This window comes from Mesoplodon mirus (assembly GCF_964341445.2).
Source record: "Mesoplodon mirus genome assembly, chromosome: 7".
In the NCBI taxonomy this organism is placed as follows: domain Eukaryota; kingdom Metazoa; phylum Chordata; class Mammalia; order Artiodactyla; family Ziphiidae; genus Mesoplodon; species Mesoplodon mirus.
In genome coordinates, this window is record NC_138983.1 from 16,879,952 (window position 1) to 16,906,065 (window position 26,114).

At 41.5% G+C, this 26,114-nt stretch overlaps 1 protein-coding gene across 4 annotated transcripts in view; it reads right to left on the reverse strand.

Annotated features, from left to right (window-relative positions):
• The window catches only part of ALKBH3 (alkB homolog 3, alpha-ketoglutarate dependent dioxygenase), a 35,903-nt gene extending 14,082 nt beyond the window's left edge, over positions 1–21,821 (reverse strand). For 2 of the 4 annotated variants that reach the window (XM_082627284.1, XM_082627287.1), the window contains exons 1-8: positions 21,465–21,821; positions 19,864–20,015; positions 19,601–19,704; positions 18,756–18,790; positions 15,838–15,885; positions 13,475–13,578; positions 11,770–11,858; positions 4,727–4,936 (exon numbers count right to left, since the gene is read on the reverse strand). In XM_082627284.1, the coding sequence (XP_082483410.1) occupies positions 4,727–4,936; positions 11,770–11,858; positions 13,475–13,578; positions 15,838–15,885; positions 18,756–18,790; positions 19,601–19,704; positions 19,864–19,945 (672 nt within the window). In that variant the 5' untranslated portion in view covers positions 19,946–20,015; positions 21,465–21,821. The remainder of the gene's footprint in view (positions 1–4,726; positions 4,937–11,769; positions 11,859–13,474; positions 13,579–15,837; positions 15,886–18,755; positions 18,791–19,600; positions 19,705–19,863; positions 20,016–21,464) is intronic. The other 2 variants (XM_082627286.1, XM_082627285.1) reach the window with 2 other exon arrangements.
• Positions 21,822–26,114: the final 4,293 nt, after the last annotated feature.

The window sequence follows — 26,114 nt, forward strand, 5'->3', positions numbered from 1 at the left end:
GCAGCGGGGGTTCTGGCTGAGGAGGCAGTTCAGTCACCACTCCGTGAAATACTACACAGTCCAGTTCATCCAATTTTCAAATGTAAGCTAGTCAGTTTATATTATTTTGGATTCCAATATCCTCACTTCTTCTACAGTCCTGGAAAAATATTGGTATTTATGATCAAACTGACCTTTTCCAGTAGTGTGTAAAAAACCTATTAGCAAGGGAGGTACTAGGAACCCAAACACACTGGGAACTCTACCCTTACAAGTGGTTTTACAACCATCTCTTTTGGTGATATGAACAGAGTTCACATCCTTCAGAAGGTGCTAGAGAGAGGAATGGTTAGAGAAACGTCCAACTGGCCTCAACTCAATCACCTCGAGATGGATAGAAGCCCCTCACGTTTTCAGGATTCAGCTGAAGGACAGAGCTTACGCACGGGTAATTTTCTAGAAAACAAGGCTTTTGGCATCCAAACCTTCAGTGCATCACAAACTTCCTATTATCTAATACCCACACCCCCCCCAACTCAGCCATCACTGTTTCTATGGTAACCGACAGAGAAATAGCAGCCTGCCAAATGGCTTTTGTAGTTCCTTTTCCAGCTTGTTTTTCAGTATAGAATTAAAACTATACTGGGAAAAGAACCAGACTAATCTTTACAACCGGGACACGATGCAGTTTGAAAAGTACAACTGGGTTTGGGACACGAGTGTAGAAAAGCTTTAATGAGCCCAGCTTGGGAGAATAAAAAAAGGTTCTTGGGGCTTCCCTGGTGGCACAGTGGTTAAGAACTCATCTGCCAATGCAGGGGACATGGGTTCGAGCTCTGGTCCAGGAAGAACCCACATGCCACGGAGCAACTAAGCCTGTGCGCCACAACTACTGAGCCTGCGCTCTAGAGCTCGTGAGCCACAACTACTGAGGCCCGCACGCCTAGAGCCCGTGCTCCGCAACAAAATAAGCCACCACAAAGAGAAGCCCGCGCACCACAACGATGAGTAGCCCCCCGCTCGCTGCAACTAGAGAAAGCCTCTGCGCAGCAACAAAGACCCAATGCAGCCAAAAAATAAATAAAATAAATTTACAAAAAAAAAAAAAGGTTCTTGGTTTCTAAAAAATGTCTACTGAGGTATATTTGGAAAGCTTTACTTTTGTCTTAAGACAGTGTATCCTGACATTGGCCTGAAGATGGATATGATGCTATTCATTCAGGTTTAACTGCATTAACAAAAGAAGGGATAGGGTGAATGGAAGAGCAAGTCTACTATGCCCCCAAGTACCTTATTATCATTAAAGGAAGTGGTAATTGACTCTAAAATCAAAATGAATGAGCTGGAGTTGACAAACTTGGACTAGAGGACAGTGAAACGAGGATCAGCATCTTGGAGGAGTGAACGTTTAATCCTAGGGGTGACGCATGCATGAAGCTGCCTGAGCCAACTGCATGAACCAGAAGGGCACTGATGCTTAGGAAACAAAGATCTCCTTACCATCTCAGCACGGCGAGAAATTGTTAGGAATGTAACGTGTGGAACTGGGGCAGCTTTCAGAAGATCAGCAGCTACAGAGAACTACTACTTAAGGTGCCAGACTGCAAAACAAACAGCTGCTGCAGGGGTGGAGGAGTTTGAATGTTAAAAAAAAAAGGCTAATTCTCTTTGAAAGTGGCCCCAAACAGATGCTTTTCTGTCTCAAAACTGCATACTTGAATGAGGTACAGGCAATCTCACGATTCCTCTATGTCAGCTTTAGGTGAGAAACTTTGACTCAAGTCAAGCAGGTATTACCTTCTTCTCCTCTGATAGTTTAAAACTAACTGGATTTTGAAAGAGATGCCCTCCCACAACCTCTAGCACACTCCAAATGTCTTGATGACAGACATGAAAATTACAATCTATAGTGGCATAGGGAGACAGGTTCCTAGGAGCTACAGAAAGTCAAGACTCCTACAAATTCCACACAGAAGACTAATTTATACTTCCTATTTTATGATTTTACTTTGAGTTGTACAATATGAATCATGAGCCATGTTCTCAAAGCTATCACCACAGTTGAGAAAGAAAAGTAGACTGATTTGCAATAAACTTTTCCTTTCAATCCTTCAGAAAAGGGATCATTATCCTGTGATAAAGATGATGTACTCTAAGATACATTTCCAAGGATGTCAACTCAAAGAAAGGCTTCTGCACTTTAAGTTTAGCTACATTTGTGGAGCCCAAGATTTTTTAAATCTGTTAAAGAAACCTGAAGAAATCCTTCCAAAAGTTTAAACCTGGGTTTTGATTATCCAAGAACGGACTTTATGGGTTCTGGAGGAAAAAAGTAATTTTTAAACTATATTCACTAATGCATGATTATGATTTCCCCATCTTAAACAAAAGCCAGATTTGAAGGAATACACAACTGCATCAAATTCAATCATAGTTAAGACTATGCTGGAAGCCAAAACTTATTAGAGTCAGTAACCTGACATACTGACACATTTATATTTCTTCCCAAATCTCAGCCAACTTTGTTTCAGACAAATTTTCTTACTTACCAGATATGTATTTTCATCAAATCAGCTACCATAGTTATAGTGCAGATTCCCCTGCTACTAGTAGACAATTAAAGGGACTTAACCACATTTTCAGTGTTTCATGGCCTGTGCTTTCACTCATGTTCACCAAAATAGACACTAAGAAGCCTTGAGAAGACAATGTTTCAGTAAGTATGGTCAGTCTCCCTCTTACACAGAGATTTTGTTCCAAATGGTTGCCCTCAGAAACAATGCAAAGTGGTAGTTACATTTTCCATCCACACACGAACCTATAACACAACTGAATTATATTACCAAGAAATAGCTCTTGATCACCATGAATACGTTTTTATGTGAGAAAATGAAGACCTTCAGCTGCCTAGAGGGGAAAAGGAATAGCGGTATTCTGGGCACCGGAACATTGTTAACGCTTAATAGTTGGAAACTGCTGGTACAGCAAAATTAATTATCCAGAAAGCATGCTTTGGGAATTTTTAAGCTTAAAATCTATAAACAGGCCAAAAATGTTTTTTAAAAGGGATGATGGTGGTGGTGGTGAATGTAGGTGTACAGAGAAGCAGTAACGGAATACTTCAATACTTGGCAGCAAAGAAAATAACAGCAAAGACTCGGAGACTCGGATTACACCAAAGATTATATTGGACACACGACAGCTTGTTTTCCAATCAGAAAGCTGGATGGATAACTCTGGGAGGCGGGCAGAGCACTAGCACGGGCCAGATCAGGAGCTCCAGGAGGGGAAAGATGACGTCACCGTACTTATCCATTGCTATAGCCCCAGCTCCCAGGACCATGCCTGGCAAAAAGTTTGTGTTCTATACGCCTGGCTTGAGAAGAGGGTCTGAACTTTAAAATGAGACACGTGGTCTTTCTCCACTATTCATACAACAGGAGACTTATTAAGGGCGGGATGAATTCTTCACATGTGTGAACTTGGGAGTTAACTGAGTGGAAGCCTACATATGAAAGCATAACCATACCTTGCTTCTCAGGTGGTACTCCCTGGTACATGAGAAGGCTGACTGCCAGTGAAACTGTGAAGGCTATTCAAAGTGCTCGGGGAGCAAGTTCACTCAGTAAGTCACTGGCAACTGACAATCCCTCACTAACACAGACTAAAGTTTCTGTGCAAACAAAAGCAAAGAAAACCCAGTCAACAGAAAACATACCAATGAAAGGTGCTTAATGGCATAAATGCAAAACAACACAATATGCTTCAAAATTCCGTTCTTGGAAACCCAAATACGTGTCAGAAAAACAGCCCAAAGAAGTATATCTGATGCAGAACAGACACAAGCACTGACTGCCTGATAATTATGTGGTCTGGATTAGGTCATACTCAAAACACAGCCTTGTAGGCCTTCCACACTGACTGGGTCTGGTTTAATGTTATAAACAAAATGACTGGGAATCTTGGTTAGAAAAAACCCCCACAAATCCTGGAAATAAGATAATTTGGTAGAGATTTGCACTTTTCTTAGAGTTTCTACTATCCTTCCATCTACCTTAGTCCTAAAGTTCTATACTTTTTGATTTAAAAACACTAACAGCCCTCGTATCCCTCAAATGTCTTGTAATATAGGTAAGAGCTGGGCTGGACAACTGAAGTTATTCTACAGTTTAGCCACTGCTTGTCTGATAATCTGGCTTGAATTTCCTCTCTGAAAGAGTTACAGAGCCATGTGGATTTCAGGAGCAGGCTAAGAAGGCAGTGAGGATGCATGTGATGCTCTCTCACAAGAGAGAGGCAACCCTGCCATGAAGAACACTTACTTAAAGTTTCAGGGGTATCTTCCTTGAGACGCCCTTCTTTGCCTCCTGGCCCCCACTAACTTGAACCTTGCCTTTATAAGCCCTCCTTCCTAGCATTTATCAGAATTCCAATTACTTGAGTAATTAGTAGTATCTGTATACCCCCGTTTCCATGTGGACAGGGACCATGTCTGTCCTTCCCACCAATGCAAATAAGCCTCTAGCACCTGGCACGCGGCAGGCAGTTTCTGTTGCATAAGTAAATGAACGAATGGCTTCTTTGGAAGTCACAAGTTAACCATGGGGTAAGCAATCAGTTGAAAACGTTTCATCAACAAAATACACACTCCAATCTCCTAAATCTGAAAAAAGGAGCCTTTTAGAGGTCAGTTTTTTTCACAGAATATTAGATGGCAGGAGGAGCATAACATAAATAGACTACTCACTGGTGGGGGCTTCTTTCTCATCTCAAACATGCGTGTGGCACCAAAACTGAGTGAAGCAATGATGGGGCACCTCCCCAATGAAGGTTCGTCGTCACTATGCCAGTCCACGCTGTCCTTCTCATTTCGGTAAAGATTGCAGAGCAAGGAGTTGAAGGTGTGGCCAGTGTTCTCTTCAATTTGGTTCTTCAGCATGAGCAGCACAGGATGCCACTGCAATCAACAGGCCAAGAAAAGGGGCAGAGACAGTTCACGTAAGACACAAGGTGGCAGCCACGTGGAAAAACAGGAATGGCAAAATCAGTCATGTTATAATATAAACAGGGGCATGAAATAAGCAAACCACTGGAAACGTAATAAACATAAGGCTAGAAGAGTAGTTTAATTCTCTCCTGTTATTTCTGTTTTGAAGCAAGCTGACCTCTACACTTTTATAAAGGTACTAAATTTGGTATAGAATGTCATGAAGACCAGGCCTATCCACCCATCTCATCCTTTCCATGTTAAATATATGATGCTCGCAGAGAAGCAACTGTCAATACACTCAGGGCAGTCACCTCAGTAAGTCACTGAGGTAGCGTGTGGAACAGTAAGCCTGGTTTGTCACCACAGCTGACGGGCCACCAAGAGTTAGCAGATGCAGACTGAAGTCTGAGGAGGGAAACAACTCTCCTGCTGGGTGGCCCTCTGTTCCATTCCTATTTTATCAAGAAAGGCAGAACTGCTCTTTAAAAAAGATATTTAATATTTCCAGAGTGACAAACTTCCTAAAAACAGAACCTAGAGGGGAAAAACATTCTACAGAATGGAATCATAACATGGCTGTGCAGTACAGAAGATTTAAACAGAGTCCACAGCCCTGCCTCCTGAGCACCGAGTTCACCTCTGTTTATATGCGGAGCTCAGCGTCTTGCCACACATACTTTAGGAAGCTATGACCCCTAAGCTTAGGTTGTAGTTGGGGGCTACAATCAGCACAGCTCACACTGGTTCTTGTTAGAACTCTATGTCCTGCCTCCAGGAAACCTCAAGTGCTTTACAGAGCTTCCTGGAGAACAGGAGTTCTCAAACCACTGGCAAAGATTATTGAGGTGGGAATTCCCTGGAGGTCCAGTGGTTAGGACTCCGTGCTTTCACTGCTGAGGGCCCAGGTTCAGTCCCTGGCCGGGAAACTAAGATCCCGCAAGCCATGAGGCACGGCCAAAAAAAAAATTATTGAGGGCCCCAAAGAACTTCTGTATGTATGGGTTATAGCTATAATAGTTACCATATTAAAAATTAAAACTAAAAAAATTTTTAATTCTGGGTTAATTCATTTAAAAAATAACAACCTCATTACATGTTAACATAAGTATTATTTTATGAAAATTAACTATTTTCCAATACAAAAAATTGGTGAGAAGAGTGGCACTGTTTTGCAAATCTCTTTAATGTCTGACTTAATAGAGGAGTTGATTCTAATATCTGCTTCTGCATTTAATCTGTTACAACATCTTGTTTCTGTTGAAGCATACAAAGAAAACTGCCTTCACACAGTTAAGCAGTTAGAAAAAGGAAGAATCTTTTATAGCCTTTTCAAATAATCGTAAATATTCTTTGACATTACACCAAAACTCAACTGAACTGACTTCTTAAAGTCAGGGAATCTGAAACTATATCAACAAACTTTTCACATTGCTACATCTAAATCCACTGGTCTAGCGTGCACTTTGAATGGATGTTTTAATCTTGCATGATTCTGTAACATCAAGCATTGGTCATTTGGAAAATATTGGCTCACTGAGTTATGCAGACCCTTTTAATACTGACATATTTCATTATACAATATCAAAAATCATCTCCAATATCAAAAAATCAAAAAACCACCGATCTCTTCAGAAAAAGCTAAGTAAAGGGAAGAGGTCAGGCTCAAGGTGGTGGATATGAGTTTTTCCAGAATTCCTAATATTTCCTTGAAACCTCAAGTTTTATCATTAGTGACAAATCTTGTCCATTATTTTCCTGGAAGTGACACTTCATTCATTTTTGAGAAAATGTCTGCTGAATACTCAAGTCTGAGTAACGAGTTTGTGAGCCAGCTGCTCTTCCAAGTAAAATGGTCCATGATAAAAGCAGCTCGTTCAGCTTACAGCTTAAACAATCACACCAGTGTTCTTCCTTGACAACCATCATACTTGGCTTGTAGCAGGAGTGCCTTATGCATACTTTCCATTTCATCAAACAATTAAAAAAGATCAAGACTTAATAAAACTAATAGTGCTTACTGCTTCATCAAGGGACATCCTTAAATGAAATCAGCATTTTGTTTTTGTTTTTACTGGAAGTGCAGGTAGTAAAGAAATCAATGATTACTAGTACAGCTTGGGGGCAGTGTCTTGATTCATGCTAAGGCACAGGAAATTTTATTCACCATTACTTTTGTATCACCAGTGCAAATTCAACACAGTGAAAAATGTCACCTAGTCTTAGCATTACCATAAAAATATCTTTGACCTTGTGGATTCCCAGGAAGAATTTCGTGGAGTTCTTCCAGGGATCTACAGACTCTACTTTAAGAACTGCCGCTTTAAAGAAGCCCTTCAAGGGCTTCCCTGGTGGCACAGTGGTTAAGAATCCGCCTGCCAATGCAGGGGACACAGGTTCAATCCTTGGTCCGGGAGGATCCCACATGCTGTGGAGCAACTAAGCCCGTGTGCCACAACTACCGAGCCTGCGCTCTAGAGCCCGTGAGCCACAACTCCTGAGCCTGCGCTCTAGAGCCCGTGAGCCACAACTACTGAGCCTGTGCTCTAGAGCCCGTGTGCCACAACTACTGAAGACCGCATGCCTAGAGCCCGTGCTCCGCCACAAGAGAAGCCACTGCAATGAGAAGCCCACGCACCGCAACGAGGAGCAGCCCCCGCTTGCCGCAACTAGAGAAAGCCTGCACGTAGCAACAAAGACCCAACGCAGCCAAAAATATAAATAAATTTTAAAAATAAGTAAATAAAATAAAAATAAGGAACCCCTTCAAAGTCCATGTTCTATGTTTGAAAGCAAAGAAATGGATGTTCAGCAAAGGAAAGCATAATGTCATTATAAGGTATATCCCATGACTACTGTCAGGTAAAACTTCCAGGGAGCATATGTGGAAATCACTCAGCTTCCCCGTCACATGGAAATCATGGTAAAAGCTGGCATTCCTTGTTATGGATATTAGCATTACATTCTAAGCAGAGGATTTTATTTATTTATTTTACTGAAGTAACACTGTTTTATAACATTATATAAGTTTAATGTGTACAATGTTATATGGGTTGGCCAAAAAGTTCGTCTGGGTTCTTCCAATATTTCTGTTTCTATATAGCATACTGCATGCTCACCGCCAAAAATTTAGTTTCCATCCATCTCCACACAGTTGATCGCCTTCATCCATTTTGCCATCCATTCTGCCCCTTCCCCTCTGGTAACCACCACTCTGTTCTTTGTATCTACATGTTTGGTTTGTTCATTTATTTTATTAGTTTTTTATATTCCACATATGAATGAAATCATACGGTATTTGTCCTTCTCCACCTGACCTATTTAACATAATACCCACAAGGTCCATCCATGGTCTCACAAACGCTAAGAGTTCATCGTTTTTTAAATGGCTGAATAGTATTCCATTGTATATATATATACCACATCTTCTTTATCCATTCATCTGTTGATGGGCACTTAGGTTGTTTCCATATCTTGGCTATTGTGAATAATGCTGTGATGAACACAGGGGTGCACATATCTTTTCAAACTAGTGTTTTCATATTCTTTGTATACATAACCAGAAGTAGGATAGCTGGATCATATGGTAGCTCTACTGTTAATTTTTTGAGGAATCTTCATACTGTTTTCCATAGTGGCTGCACCAATTTAAATTCCCACCAACAGTGTAAGAGGGTTCCCTTTTCTCCATAGCCTTACCAGCACTTGTTATTTCTTGCCTTGTTGATAATAGCCATTCTAGCAGGTATGAGGTGATATCTCATTGTGGTTCTGATTTGCATTTCCCTAATAATTCGTGATGCTGAGCATCTTTTCATGTTGTCCATTTGTATGTCTTCTTTGGAAAAATGTCTATTCAGCTCCTCTGAGTAGAGGATTTAAAAAAATAAACAGCAATAATAACAGACAAAACTCAGATCAAGAAAACAAATGTTATTAAACTAACATAAGTTAGTTCAAGAGAATAAGTTTCAAAGTAAAATTCCATAATAATGTTAGCAAGCTGTACTTCCTATTTATTTTATGACTTAAGCTTATCTTCATGGCGATAAAGATCAGATGCTAGAATTATACACTTAACAAGAGACACAAGAATGTAAAGGAGGATGACGAGAGCTTTTCGGCAATGTAACTGAGAAACTAATTAGCACTTCCTTGACTTGCTTAGGGACTGAGCACTGGGATAACACCAAGTCTGCATTATGTTTCTAAGTGGATATATATTTTTTCTTGGTTATTTTTGGTGGTGAAGGAGAAAAGGAGGAAAAAAAGGAAATAATGAACTAGAGGATTAACTTAGACTCTCCAACCAATACTCTATATACAGATCCCTCAGAAGTGAACGTCTATATTAAAATTCAGAGTCATCTCACTGTTCAGTGAGTACATTCTATCCTTAAAAGACATTTGAGGAAATGAGTATGAGAAAATATGAATCACAAATGTAAAAGGACCTGTTCAGTGGACTTCAAACAGTGTTTTGTAGAGACGTAGGTACCACAGAGATGTCTCCGGGATCACAGCGGGAGAAAGGAGAGGTCAAGCTGGTAGGACTGCCAGTCAGTCGAGATACTCCTTTATTTTCATACATTGGGTTCATACAAGATTTAGTTTGAAAAAAGACTAAAAGGAGTTTAATTACCTATGGGTGAATCTCTTCCTGTGCTATGGGATACTAAACTTGAAGTAATAACAACTTTAAACTAGTACCCCCAACACATATATACACATTAGGGAATCCAGCCTTTAAAAAAATCCGAGGCATCACTTTTGACTTTGTTCCAGATGGTATACAAACTAAATTTATTAGCAATAAATGCAAAGTTATGAGCCAGCCAAATTCAAATGAAAAAACTCTAATTTGACCACCTTAATATCCAACAAAAGAGGCTTGCTTGAATAAATTATGCTACACATAGATTATGGAATACTATGTACCTATTAATGCAATGTTGTAAAAGAGTATTTAATGATACTAAAATACGTTAATGATATAGTAAAATGAAATGTAGTATATAAATAATGGATTTTATTTTTATAGAAAAATTCTCTACATATATTTGCCTAAAAAAAGAACAAAAAGACTGGAACCAAAATATCAGGTAGAACTATTATCCAAAATATTAATATTCTTCATACTTATCTGTAGCTTCTATATTTTCAATAACAGATACATATTACTTACATTATAAGAAAAGGATTGACATTTAAAAAATTCTTTTGAAGAGTTGTCAAAATGTCTCCAAGAATAAGTGGTCACTCAACTCAGCAGATCTTTGTGCCTTATGTTTATTCTAAAGCAGCAGTTCTCAACCAAGGTCAATTTTGACCCCTGGCAGAGGTCTGGCAATGTCTAGAGCCATTTTTGGTTGTCACGACTGAGTAAGGGGTGCTTCTGGAAGCTCGTGGGCAGAAGTCATGGATATTGCTAGACATCCTACAATGCACAGGATAACCCTAAAAACAAAGAATTATCCAGCTTGAAATGTCAGTAATACAGAGGTTGAGAAATCCTGTTCTAAAAGATTAACTAGAATGAATAAGAACTTCTTCCCCACAGGCTGTTTAATCCTCAGCTTCTCTGCTATGACTGTTGACAAGAAGATAAACTAATTCTGACAGAAACACAGCCAGCAGTCTATGCTGGATTGGCCTAATTCAATTCTCTTCACGTTTCCAAGTCAACTTCAGATATAGAGGGTCTCAACGCTTCCCTGGATCACATTCTAAATGCAGCTGTAGAAACCAGAGCATACAGCTATCTCTTTATGTGAAAAAGCCATGTTCCCTTCAGTCAATATTTTATCCCTGAACATTTTAGTAAAATGGTAGTTTATGATAACAAATTACTAGAAGCTCTAAATGTGTCATATTTCTCTTTATTTCAATGCCATAAGCAAAACTCCACTTTCTTCAAAGTCTCTTTCAATAAAAACATAATATTATTTGCCAAAGGCAAGATTCCAGGGACTAAACAGAGAGCTGTTTCTTGGATCTTAATTCCATCATCTGGGCAAGCTTAATTTATATACTAGAATCTCTCTGTCTGTCATGGAAATTTTTAAAAACAAAAGAAGCAGCAGAAACAAGCCAAAGCAATGCTAAGTTAGAAGTATGAGAACTGCAACCACAGAATGAAAGCAAAATCAACAAGAAAAGCACGGATTTTTTCACAAACGGCAAAAGAGCCTGAGAAGTGGGAAGAAACATTCTGACCTCACCGGTCAGTCATAAGGCTTAGACCCCACAGCAAATATGTATCAGGAGGCACACAGAGGGCTACGGCCGGAAAAGCCTGGGGAAGGGGAGATTAGGAAAAGAAATGATTCATTTCTCTGAAATCCTTGAGTCTGGTTCTAGTTCACTCTAGTTCCAGTTTTTTTCTCATCCTCTGTCTTTATCTATGGATCAAAAGCACATCAAGGGGGCTTCCCTGGTGGTGCAGTGGTTGAGAGTCTGCCTGCCGATGCAGGGGACACGGGTTCGTGCCCCGGTCCGGAAAGATCCCACATGCCGCGGTGCGGCTGGGCCCATGAGCCATGGCCGCTGAGCCTGCGCGTCCAGAGCCTGTGCTCCACAACGGAAGAGGCCACAACAGTGAGAGGTCCGTGTACAGCAAAAAAAAAAAAAAAAAAAGCACATCAAGGGTGATAAGCCCCAAAACTCAGTGTTTGAACCCAGAGGATTTTTTGAACTAGGAATCACCACGCAGCTCTGCAAGGTATCTTACTGTTATTTTATAGTACTCTACATTTATAGTATACAATCTATAAAACCAAACCAACAACAACATTCCAACATACGTGAGGATTTGGTTCCAAAGTGAGTCTTGAATAAGTGTAAGGAAGTTCTCCATACCATGCTGTAAGTCTTGGTTGCTGGTATGTTACATCTAAGAAAGAAAATACAGGGCCTTTGAAATGGTTTGATGCTATTTAAGGTATACCTATTGAGTGCCAACACCATGCCTTGCAATGTATAAGAAGCTATGAGAAATACAAAGGAAGAGTAAGGATGGGCCCTGACCCAAGGTTCCACCTTCACAGAGGGCGTGGGATTTCAGGAGTAGAATGCTGACAGCTAAAAGGAGGACGATAAGAGAATGTACACTGGCAGAAACAGTATGGGTGAAGCTCTGAGGTGAGAATGTGTGTGACTTATTTGTGTCAGTGATGACATAAACAAGAGTGAAGGAGACACAGCGCAGAACAGAAGGGTTCAGATTAGGGAGGGTCTAAAATGCAGGATATGGAGTCTGAACCCTTGCAGGTAGGAACTTGTGGCACCAACGTCCATACAAGAAACAAGACAAACTGTTCACCCATGTGCCACCCTTGTGTAAGCCCTTTTGATTCCAAATGAAGAAAAAAGTGCTCTGACCAAGCATAGCATGTAGCTAATTTTAGTCAGAAGGCTTTGATGTCCAATTTATTTAGAGAGGGAGTTACCACAGATCTGCTATTTTTCCTACAATTGATTTCAACCACTACAACAATAAAAACAACAATAATAAAAGCAGCTAACATTCCCTGAAGGCTTACTATGTAGCAGGCATTCTGTTAAGTACTTATCATGTACTAGATCATTTAATTATCACAACAACCATGTAAGATAGGTATCAATATTATTATTCACTCTATTTTACAGATCAGAAAATCAAGAATCAGAAAATTATTTAACTGTAATTTGTTTAAAATTAACGATTATTTTGAAAGACAGAGCCAGCAATCAAAGCCAAGTCCGTCACCAAAAGCCCTGCTGTAGAAACTGCTGGGAATTAGAAGGCTGCCCTGAAAGAGCTGACTCTCATTCTGACACCTGAGTTACAAAAATGATGCCAGTATACTTTGCCTCTTTCTCCACAGAAAATTTAAATTCACTCAATGTGCCAGAAAGGAAATTCTATGCTAGAGCACAGGCGCTCCCCAGTGACCGCCTCTGGTATAGCAGGTACTGTTGCTTGTGGATGACCACAGAGGAGCCGGTTCCAAGTCAGGTAATCTCAACAAGCTCAGTAGAATACTACAGATGCTGAAGCTAAAGGAGACTGGACTCTTCTAGTGAAACTAAAATGAGAACAAAAAGCTGGTAAAAAGGATCACAAAAGAATATATGCCAAATAGAATCAGGAAAAAAAAGCTCTGGAAGTTTCTATGAAGAAAGAGGAAAGCTGGCACCATTTGTAGTAATAAGTAGTGAACAAACACAAAAGGAGATAAGCATATCAACCACAGTTCAGTCAAACCAAACTTCCTTTGCTTCCCTGAACGCCCATCTTCTGCCATGTTCTGAGAACCACTTGCTGTTTCTTCTGCCAGGAACACTCCTTCCTGTCCCCTTTGACAGGCTAACTCCCACTCATCCCGAGGGTTCCTGTCAGATTTTGAATCTCTGTTTAAATCTGGCTGTGGTTCAAAGAAGCAACGGTGCAAAGAAGCAACGGTATTGGAATACATTCCGGAAAGGAAGACCAAACATCAACAACTGTGATCTCAGAGATCTACTTACCCTCTCTGATGCCAGTCCTCTGTTTCCAGGGAACATCCTGACAAAGCTGTTCAAATACTGAGTCGGCTTCTTTTAAGTCAACAAAGCCAGGATACAAACACACCCTTGATGCACAAAGAACAGTTATTAACTAAAGAACACAGAAAAAGATGAGTTAGACTCTAATCATTAGCAGAACAAATCTGGATGATGCTTCCTTTCGTGGGGAGATGAAATCATCTTACCACACCTCCAGAGCTTAATATCACCCAGATCACGATGCTCCGGATGTAAAATAAACCTCTTTCAAGTTAAGACAAATGAAAGAGGCAATGAAGGATAAAGAGGTACATGACAGCTTTCATAGATATGGTTCAAATATTACCCAAGCACTGCTTAGCTGTGAAACCTTGGACAAGTTACTTAACCTCTCTGAACCTTGGTTTTTCTCATCTGTAACACAAAGATGATCTCCACCTTATAGCATCACTGTGAAAAGTAGAATAACTAATAAAATGCTTGGCCCTGTGTTACTTTAACAATTGGTAGTCTTCTAAGACTATGCTAATTGTAGGGAAAGCAATCATTTATAACCATCAAAATAAACATATCCAAATAAGGGTTCTTTCTCTCATTGAATATACACTTATTTCAACAGTGCCAAGCCAGCTCAAAATTGTTTTGGATATCTTTTTTTTTTTCTCCTTTCAACAGCTTTATTGAGGTATAATTTACATACTGTAAAATTCAGCAAAGAATAATGTCTTCAAGGTTTATCCATGTTGTAGCACATTATCAGAACATTTCTTTTTATGGTAGAACAAAATATTTCATTATATAGACATACTGCATTTTACTTATCCATTCACCAACTGATGGACATTTGAGTTGTTTCTACTTTTGCCTATTATGAATGCTACTATGGACATTCGCATGCAAGTCTTTGTGTGGATGTTATGTTTTCATTTCTCTTGGGTAAGACACCTAGGAGTGAAGTTGCTGGGTCATATGGTAAATGTATGCTTAACTTTTTAAGAAACTATCAAACTTTTTTCTAAAAGGGTTGTACTATTTTACATTCCCACCAGCAATACAGGAAGGCTCTAATTTTTCCACATCCTCATTTATAATAACACTTACTATTGTCTTTTTGATTATGGAAATTCTAGTGAATATAAAGTGGTATTTCATTGTGGTTTTGATTTCTATGTCCCTAATATACTATTTCATTTTAACAATGCATTTGGCTTTTTTGGATACCTTTCTTAAGAAATGTTCTGAAACCCCATGGAACACTCTCTTCAACAGCCTTGCTGGTAGTAAATTTTCACTCTTGAAAGGTACATTTAATTTTTTTTAACAGTTTAACAAGTAATTTATTAATTAATTTTAACCTGTTGTCCAAGTTAAAATGTTTGGATCTGAGTTATTACTTTTTTCCAGTTTTACTAAGATATAATTGACATAGAGCACTGTATAAGTTTACAGCGTACAGCCTAATAATTTGGCTTACACATATTGTGAAATGATTTTGTGAAAAAGCCCAAGCTCACCTGAAGCCATACCAGGTTAACAATGAGATGTGACCAAAATAATGCAACTGGTTTTCTTGTGTGACTATTAAACTTGCTTTAAAAGGGAAGTTCTGAAAAAGGCTATAACAATAGCAGTGCCCGTGGACTAATTATAGAGGCTTCCAAGTCCAACAGCACCTCTTTCTAAGCAATTCATTTAGATAGATAAGTTCTGATTTATTTAAATGTCTCATTACTTTATAGTGACATGCATTAAGGTGACGCTTTCAAAATGTTTTGAAACAATGACTAATGCCTAACATACCCTAAATCATATATGCTTTAATTTTACCGAAATCTACCTTTATATAGCAATATGACATAACTTAATATATATTATATATAATAATGTATGATCAACATAATATGTAATAATATTGGATTGGCCAAAAAGTTCATTCAGTTTTAAATAAATAAAAATAAAAGACACATTTTCCACTTTCACCAAGAACTTTATTGAACAACGTATTCACTAACCGAACAATTTTTTTGCCAACCCAATACATACAATGTAATCTAACAATAATAATATAATGTAACAGAAACAGCACAGAAGTTGAGGCCAGACCCAACTCTAATATTAAATTACCCTGTAGCCTAGGAAAAAGTACTCAATCTCCCTGGACCTCATTTCCTCATCTGAAAACCTGGAGAAATAAGTTACTATACCTGAGAGGCTTTGAAAATGTTTTGAAGCTAGTATAAAAGGAGATATTACCACATTAATTACTTTAATCAAGGGAGTAGAATATTTTAAGAGACTATAACTCAGCGATAATTATAGTCCCTTTCTAGTGAGGATTCACTTACCTAGATATGCCTGTGGGTGACAGGCTGATTTCATACACACCCTCTTTACTAAAGAAACAAAGAAAACAAAGACTTGTTAGTGTCAAGCAAAGCAACATACTGCACGTAGCGGAAGGAAGGGTTGTCTTGCAGAGTTCACAAAGTCCTAGCTCACCAAAATCACTTCACGATGAAAGCGCACTATGAGGGAAGTACAGCCCCACCTTCTTCTACCACTGAGGGAAGGGGCAACAGTGTGGTAATCATTAATGGCACTGGGATTGGAATCCTGACAAAATCAGGCCATGGAGGCAAAAACCAGGACAAAGGGCTTCCCTGGTGGCACAGTGGTTGAGAGTCCGCCTGCCGATGCAGGGGACAAGGGTTCGTGCCCGGGTCCGGGAAGGTCCCACATGCCGCAGAGCGGCTGGGCCCGTGAGCCATGGCCACTGAGCCTGCGCGTCCGGAGCCTAACCAGGACAAAATAAATTCTAGTGCTATCACTTTATATTTCACCCATAATTCAGGCTGACGTGGTGCAGAAACTATCACACAAAGGGGTGGCAAATAGAGTACCCCCTGGGAGACTCTGGAATAGAGATGCATTGAACAGAAGCAAGTACAAAGTCCCCATGAGCTAGCTCCACCTCCTGACAGTTCCCCCAGACGCATCAGCTTCCACGGTAATTACTGCCTGGAATCTTCTGAATACACCACCACGTGTCTAACCCCATGCTTTTCTACATGCTGGCATGTCTCCCCGCCATCTAGCACCCCCAATCCACCACCCCCAGCTTTGGTCCAGTGGAAAATTCTAATTCATCCTTCAAAATTTCAGCTCAGCATCACCTTCTCTAAACCTTTCCTGACCTGTAATCCAGGCAAATAATGTTAGCTATCTCATCCTGTTACCACACCACGTTACCTACAAGTCCTCACTTCCAAGATATTCAGGATTACAACTTATCTGACTACATGTGTATTTCATTTACTAGACTATGGGCTCCTGAAGGGCTGGAATGGGTTTTTCTTCTGTTTCCTAGTGCCTGGCACATAATAGATGAGCAGTAAAAAGCTTACTGAACTTAATCAAATGTGCAACAGTACAAAACTGTTACAGATGGGCAGGGTAGTGAGGTCTATAACCCACCATGGTGAGAAAAGTGACCCAGACTGGAGAGGTGCCTCTGTCAAGATAACTGTGTCAGAGTCTTCTCACAGAGATAAGTTATAGAGAATAATATAAAGGGACAGTATTTCCATCACCCTTTTCCACGTGAGTTAGCAGTTCATGATCTTTGAGCTGGGCTCTTAGGTAGATGTATGAACCACTCTGAGCCAAAATGTAGGCAGAGTTATTATCATAAACACTTAGCACATTTCAAAATGAGTTGCCTATAAAGTCTCCTAGAGTGTGAATATAATATTTCAGTGTGATATATTTTGGGCCACATTTAGAAACGCTCACTTCAAATGTTAGGGACATTTCTGGCTATTAAAAAAAAAAAATCTAGGGACTTCCCTAGATTCGCTTCCACTTCCTGGCACGGTGGTCAAGAATCCGCCTGCCAATGCAAGGGACATGGGATCAATCCCTGGTCCGGGAAGATCCCACATGCCGCGGAGCAACTAAGCCCGTGCGCCACAACTACTGAGCCTGCCCTCTAGGGCCCGCAAGCCACAACTACTAAAGCCCATGCACCTAGAGCCCATGCTCCGCAACAAGAGAAGCCACCGCAATGAGAAGCCCATGCACCACAATGAAAAACAGTCCCCTCTCGCCACAACTAGAAAAAGCCCGTGCACAGCATCGAAGACCCAATGAGGCCAAAAAAAAAAAAAAAAAAAATCTAGCATAGCTAACTTCAGATAAACAGAATTAACAAACCCTATGGTCAAGGAGGAATGAGTACTGTCATTTTCTCTCTGACTTGGAAATTCACAATTGTCCATTTTTTCAACCTGAATGTCCTATCTGTAACAGGTTTCATGGTTTTGTTTCTTCTTTTTACCACCAATGGAGGCAGTATCACATTTGTGTTTGCAAAACAGACTGTTAGAGCTACCAGACTGGGTCTTAAGTGATTATACAGTCCAAACCCTTAATATTACAGACAAGGAAACAAAAGTCCAGAGAGATAGCAATAACTTACCTAAGGACTAGGTAAGTTACCGTATCTAACTAATGGCAAGGCCACAACTACATACCCTCTTTGAAAGTATGATGACATCTGTGTTCGTTTTAAATTTTTCTAAGATATACAAGTCAATCTGCAAACAGCCAAACAGCTTAACAGTTGTTCATGAGCAACAGCATACACATAATGCTAATTTGCTAAAATAAAAGGATGCTTTCTACTGATAATTTATCTGCATCAGATGGAAACTGAGAAGCAGGAAAAGAGGAATCAAAGCACCTTTCATCATTTTGGAAAAGAATATTTTAGACACTGATCACTATAAGAGAAATGTTTACTATCATTTAATTGCTCTGGAAGAGTTGTGTGGTTTCAAGAAATGAACTGTAAGAGCATCTAGATTTCTAGCAGTTTTCATGAGCATTGCTAGTAAAATGATACTTACAGGTTTTTCAAAGAGCCATGTTTCAATGACTCAGGAAAAAATCCCTCTCTGTCTTTACCCAGGAGATGTTTGAACTACTATCTGCAGACATATTAGTGAAATAGGGTCTGGAAATCTACACCAGGGTCAGCGTTTAATGTACAGATATCTGGTTGCATTTCCCACACCATCTGCAAATTCAGAAAGGCTTCTCAAAAGACCAAGTTTAAAGACATCTGAGACAGGAATATCCCAGCCTAAAATTTAGACACATTGGCCATTATCTTTTCCAGATGGAAAAACCAGGGTGAGGGAAAGATCCTGGACTCTCCCTTTCACTGTGGGCAATAGTTACAGGAGGGCAGCGATTTACTTACTCGATCACTCGTGGCTCTGGGGCTCTGCGTACCACCTGCAAGGAAACAGCCAGGTCTGATTTCTGAATGATTCCTAATCCTCAGAGGCTTACTTGCAAGATTACTCTATCCTCTCATTTCTAGTCAAAATAAATCAGGTTTAAAACTCTCCCTTTTTTATTCTAAGCTCTCACTATCCCACCAGAAACTCTTGTTTCTATTCTTCTTAGAACTACTTCACAGTTACTAGTGGGCAGTAAAAGATGACAAAATTAGAATTAATACATTTTCCTAGCAGTCAGCAGCTCTGGAAAAACCATCCTTCCAAGGGATTTTTTAAAATAGAAGATATACTAGGAAATAAGGGGTTTTAATATTACTTATACAATCATTACTATAGCAAGATGCCTGATTTTTAGCTCTTTTTTCCCATGTTATTAAAAAGTGACTCTTCACCCTTTCTTACATTCTTCCCAGTGGGAGAAAAAGCTAAAAAGATCAGGAATTGTAGTAGCTAAAATTTCGATCCAATTCCAGAGATATGTGCTATACTAGCAATTTTTAGAACTGTTAGAACTTAGATAACTAATGCAAGCTCTAGTCATGGTATAACCTCTAACCTCTAGTCATGGTACACCTCCTTGCCAAAAAAAATGGGAACTATATATGCCTACAAATTGGGGGAAAACTACAAAGAATCCTCAGACATACTAAGAAACTGATACTCCATATTTCATTATTATTTTAATACTTTCAACTCTCTTTTTTTTAGTGAGTTTATTCTGTCACTATTTGAGTGTCTACTATGTGACTGTTGCTTTCATAAATAAATCTGTGTTACTGTTGAAGAAGAAACAAGAATTTACCTCCTGGGGTTCTCTGAACACAAACTGTCTGTCAGACAGACGATGCTCCTTGTTCATCCAGGTTTGACCAGGTCTCTGTTGGAGATGCTTCTCAGCAGTGGGAGCTGAAGCAAGAGAGAGAAGAGACTCAAACCTTAACATCAATTGAAATGGGAGTCCACTATAAACCAAAGGGATATATATAAAATAGGATGATACTTGTCCAGTCACACACACACACACACACACACACACACACACACGAGTTCCCCACAGGTTCTTGCCTGGCTGAGCAATGGCCTGGCTCTTAGCAGGGCCAGCAGCCCAGGCTCCCTGCACTCGGGCTCGCCGTCTTTTGTCCTCCATGTTGACCAAGAAGGCTGTTGCTCTCAGCTTTCAGAAGATTTCATTCCTGATTCAAAGTACACAATGGTATCTGTTTAAAGAAAAAAAAAAAAACGATGTTTTTATTTGGGGTTGTGAGAGCTTGGACTATCAAGGGGTAATTATAATCCTTTCAGGCAGACAAGATGGTTCAATAGCAATCAGAGCTTCTACATGAAATCAACTTCTGACATCACAACATCTCAGTCAAGGAGCCTACTAAGTCACTCGGGGATGCTGCTTTTAATGTTTATCTTTTGCAATGTTCATCTTTTAATATTTATCTTATCACAGTACTTTCACTTCATTCACAAGAAAGTAGATGTTAAGAAATTCTAAAACCAGGACCTATCAAAAACCACATTACTCTTATTAGTCCCCCAAGAGCAGAACACAGAGAAACTGTAATACTCCACCTATGAACATTCAGAAATAGGCTAAGACACAGTTTCCCAGGGCATTGCCATATTCCATTATCACAGGCTGCATCAAACTTCCACGGAAGCTTGTTAAAAACACCTATGGCCTGTCTCAGGATGTGATGCAGCATGGATACAGGTGTTTGTCTTTGTAACAAGCATTGTAGGAGATGATGATAAACAGGTATGTAAGGCCCACAAAGTTAAGTGGCTCACCCAGTGTCACTCAGGAAATCAACAGTAGGTAGACTAACATTCAAATTTTATTACGTTCCAGTCTTCAGCTAAGTAAAAAATCCACCTTGTAATGGCCAGTAATACTAATTTGACATTTTTGCCAATAAAAGTCTAGCCCACAGCAAATACAGGAGCATGCACAGCTACAAAAAAACAAAAACGGGAAGGGGGGGGGGAGTGTTCCAACCCTATAATCCATTTCCATCTCAAGTTCCCAAAGGTAACAGGCTCATTTCATAGCTTATTTAGCCTACAGATTCCCAGCCCCACCTCCAGACCTTCTGATTCAGTAGAATAAAGCTGGTCCCGGGAATCTGTATGTTTAACAAATTCCCCCAAGTGATAAGTCTGTAAGTCGTCTTATTTAATAGGTGGGGAGAGGACAGAGGCTGCCATCTGCCTAAAAAGTTAATGGCAGAACCAAATACCAACTCTCAAGTCTCACATGATTTGCGGAGTAAGCCCTCACGTGACATTTTCTCTCAAGTGAGGCCTTAAAACCTTAACACAACAATTAGCCATCGTTCTTGCTGTGTTCACAGGGGAGCGATGTGTTATTATTACATGCACGGTACGGCTGTTGAAAATACAGATTCCAGAACCCCATCTCAGACCTACTGAATTTGCAGTCCCAGACACTGTTAACTAACCGCACCTTCCATGACGAGATTCTTTACTCGAATTAAGTGTGAGAACCCTGCTGCAGTGCAAACAGCAAGGGTTCTGGCGCCAGCCAAAGGACTCGCTTTGAACCCAGATCTGACACTTCCCAACTGCATGGCCTGAGGCAAACGACTTAACATTTCTGAGCCTGTTTCTTCCTCTGTAAACAGAAGAACCAATACCTCTCTCACGGTCCAAGTGCGGGTTAAGCGATCCTCGAAGGTAAGAGAGCCTAGTCCTCTCAACAAGGGTTAGCAACTTTCTCTATTTTAGACCCTGCTTTCCTGGGAGGCCCTGGACGAGGTCCCGGAGGTCGCTCGGGAAGGTACCTCAGGGCGGTCCCCGCACTCGCAGCCCCGGGCACCCAGCGATAGGCCTGGCGGCCGCACCTGCCGACAAAGACGGGCGCAGAGGTTCAAAGCCGCTCGTCCTAAAGCAAACCCCGCTGCCCCCGGCCTGCTCCGCCGCCCGCGGTCCGGGGAACCTTGAGCGCCGGGAACCGACTCCGGCAACTCTCAACCACAGGCCGCGGCGTCAGGCACTTCCTCTGACGTCACGTGCCGGTGCCGCGGCCGCCGCTTCCGGCGCCACCTCCTGGAATCCGGGCGGCTCAGCGTTCCCCGCGCCGGGAGGGCCGGCTCGCTGAAGGTGCAGATGGTAGTGCCGGGGTTCGAGGGGAGCACAGAGACTGAGCGTGCGGTGGAGCCCCGTGAGGGGCCGGGACATGGCTAAGGTGGGAAGGAAGACGTATTAACTAGGCCGAAGTCCCTCTGGATATTCCCCGCACACCCCTAACTAGAGACGTCCAAGAGCCCGCTTCTTTGGTCTGTGCGGAAAGAGCGACTGAGACCCAGCGGGCCTGGCAGAAGGGCGAAGGCGTTGGGGAACCTGGTCCTGATGTACTGAGCAAAAGGATTTGACTTTTATCCCGAAAGCCATTCAGAGTCTAAGATGCACCTCCATTGTGTTGTCGCTGCAGCCTGTGCATACCTCGATCATAGCACTTAGACCAGGGCATGGGACCACGCCTTATTCGTTATGGCTCTACAGTGCTAACAAATTTTGCGAGAGAGAAGAGACCTGGGTTTCCGTCTGTACACCATCATTTACTAGGTGTATAATCTAGGTCGAGTACCCTGCTTCTTTATAAAATGGGCACAGCTTCTGTTGGGAGCATTAAATGAGATAATTTATTTAAAGAATTTAGCACAATGCCTGGAACGCAATAGAAACTCAGTAAATGTTAAGAGTGTGTCTTCAACCCATCTGAGTTCTTGAGAAACATCTTTAAAGTGGCCATGGTAAATCATGTACCTTACAGTGTGAAAATAGCAAAAGTAGCACTAAATTAACTATGTCTGTGCAAGTTATTCTGTGAAAGTCTTTAAAATAAACCTTGTATTATATAGTGCTTACCTGCAAGAAGCTCAGTATACCCCATCAATGACCCTATGTTGTTACTATCAACTAATAATTTGTCAGTGTCTGCTTCTGGTTCAGGAATCTTGTATGTATCTTCCAAAGGATGTCATTTCTTTCTTTTCAATGATTATGGTTTTGGAACAGGAACAAAGAAGTCCTGGATTGTCCTCCAAGTAGAACATTTCTTAAAAATCAATCCATGGGGGCTTCCCTGGTGGCGCAGTGGTTGAGAGTCCGCCTGCCGATGCAGGGGAAACGGGTTCGTGCCCCGGTCTGGGAGGATCCCACATGCCGCGGAGCGGCTGGGCCCGTGAGCCATGGCCGCTGGGCCTGTGCGTCCGGAGCCTGTGCTCCGCAACGGGAGAGGCTGCAACAGTGAGAGGCCCACATACCGCAAAAAAAAAAAAAAAAAAATCAATCCATGGTCTGCCTGCACCCAAAATAACTGAATCACCTTTAACAATTTTAACAGAGTCACCTGTATTTTTACCAATGTTTGAAAACGTTTGGGAGGCATGTAGGGTGACAAATTGTCCCGGTTTTTCTGGGACTGAGGGGTTTCCCAGGATGCAGGACTTTAAGTACTAAAGCTGGAATGGCCCCGGGCAAACTGAGATGGTTGGTCACCCTAGATACATGTGAGTATATAGTTTTTTTTGTTTTGTTTTGTTTTGTTTTTTTGCGGTACGCGGGCCTCTCACTGTTGTGGCCTCTCCCGCTGCGGAGCACAGGCTCCGGACGCGCAGGCTCAGCGGCCATGGCTCACGGGCCCAGCCGCTCCACGGCACGTGGGATCTTCCCGGACCAGGGCACGAACCCGTGTCCCCTGCATCGGCAGGCGGACTCTCAACCACTGCGCCACCAGGGAAGCCCGTGAGTATATAGTTTTTGAAAGATGTTCTTGATGGGTGTTGGCATCCTGGGTTTCCTCATTTCTATTTGCAGTATTTGTGTTTTTGTTAGGGGGTGGTAGCAGAGACCATGGGAGAGTCAATGAAGGTGGGGTGCATTACCAGTCACCAGCCTATTGATTCTCAGTCCCAGCCCCATACTTCTCTGCTCTGCTTGCAATACTGGAACATTTCTCTCTTGCCATTTGGCTCGGTGTTAAGCTTCATCAGTAGAGGATGCTGGAGGGACATTAGAGGGAGAAATGTTAGAGAGAAGGAGCTCTTGCCCCTCACTCCAGAGTGCTTCTCTCAGCTGGCTCTGCAGTGCATGGTGGCCTGCTGTGACTGGCACCTCTCTGTGCGCTGAATTAGTTGCACTTCCAGCCTTGTTAACATCCCTTGTGAAGTTAAGACATCATCTGGGAAGGAATGGGATCCCAAAGCTTGAAATAGGGAACATCTGCTTGGACCCAGGTGAAATTGACCATCTTGAACATCCAAGTCACCCTGAGCCTCCCTTGGCAGTGGAAGCAGCTTGCCCTCCTGTGTCTGAGGAGACTGGTCATCCTTTGCTTGAAAACCCCGTGAAACCCTCACCTGGAGCAAGCAGGCGACTTAAAAAGTACAGCACAGGTCTGTGCTTCCTGATGGGTGGCAGTCTTCCAGATTTGTGCCTTCCTTCATGTTCTGCCTCGACATAGAGGTAGGTAGTGGCTGCTCCCTGTATCTGCTGTTTCTTTATATCAGAGTTTTCTTTTTCCCCTTGTAGGTAATATCCTATCATGGTTAATCAATATATTTTTTTCCTTGTTCAAATTACTATATGGTTTCTGTCTCCTGTTTAAGTCCTGACTGTTACAGTGTGATTGTGATAGCAGGGATGGGAGCAATGGGTAGCAAGTGGCTGGCTCCAGGGCGGGCCTTAAACTGCAGGTAGTGGGGTTGCCTCTGATTTGGACCCTTATTATCTCTGGCCCTTTACTCTTGCACTACCTTCTTGATTCTCTTCATCTGAGACAACCCTCCTGAAGTCCCAGTAGGCACAAATCTGGAAGCTGAAACCAGCGTTTCTCAGCATGTAGTCAGAAGACCATCTGCACTGGAGTCCGTAGGGGATGCTTGTAAATATGAAGATTCCAGGCCCCCCGGTAGGTCTGGGGCAGACCTAAACATTTTTTTAGTTTGCATTTTTAACAGTGCCTTGTTTCATTTTGCAAGAAGCTTCACGAGTTCTCTTTACCTTTTCCAGCTGCCTGCTTTATTCAGGTGGTTACTTTTCCACCCAACAGTTATCTCATCCCCTGGATGGCAAAACTGATACTTACTGTACGTGGTGGTAGCTCTTAGAAATGATTCTGGGTGAGGCACACAATGTAGCCTGTTTTCAGTTGCTGATTTTCACACCAGACTCCTGCCAAACATTCAGTCACCTGCTGCTGAACTCCTGAGAAAATCCAATCCAAGGCAAATAACCGCCATCATGCTAATAGTTCTCAGTGAAGGTTTCATAGAGAAATTCCCAGCTCACGTCTCAACTGCCAAAGGCTTAGCATTTCCTGGCTTGAGCGAGGAGAGTGTTTGTGTGGAGGTTTTCAAGTCTCTGTCAACTTTAAACATTGTTGAGGGAGAAAGGATGCTTCCCCAGACTCCAGACAGGAACTCCTCCTGTTCAGTGCCCAGCGTGATTGCAGGTGCTGCCAGAGATAAAATCTACCATTGAACCATAGTGTAAAGGATATGAGGTACAATTAAAGAACAGTATAGTTGGATGTGAAATTGTGGAGAGCAGACAAAAATCCAGGACAGGAGAGACCACTAGAGGTTATGGGCATCAGTGAAGACCTTTATGGCAAACAGGGAGTTATGTCAAGGTTTGAAAGTATGTAGCATTCATATGGCTCAAAGATGTTCTGATAGTTACATTGCCCCTGAAAAGAGTAAGCTACATTTCCACGTCCTTGTTTCTAAATAGTAGCAAGTAATATTATTAGTTAACATTTCTTGAGAGCTTCTTGCATGCCAGGTGCTGCTCCAATTACTTACATGCCTACGCTAATGTAATTTTTAGAGCAACCTTGTGTTGTAGGTAGTATAAATATTAGTTCCATTTACAAAGGAGAAAACTGAACCACTATCCTTCATGATGCCACCATGCCACTACTCTACAAATACATGGCAGAATGAAAGCCAAATTAAGAAAGGCAGGACTATTCCTGGAATGATACGTGGAGCCATTTCCTGGGACCTCATAGCTGGTTTCCTTCAGTGACTTCAAAAGTGAAGGGTTGGTAGCAGTATAATCCAGCAGACCCTGGGTTATAGGTCGTTCTTAATGGCTTTATCTAGATGGCTTAGCAGATTCCGCTTTAGAGTTACCCAGCCCTCACAGCTGTGTGAACTGTATTATATCAAGTGTATGAACTGTCTCAGCCTCACTACTTCCTTGGTGGGTGACTTCAGAAAAGTTACTAAAGCCCTCCCAACCTTAGTTTTCCTCATCTGTTGGATTGTGTGAAGATT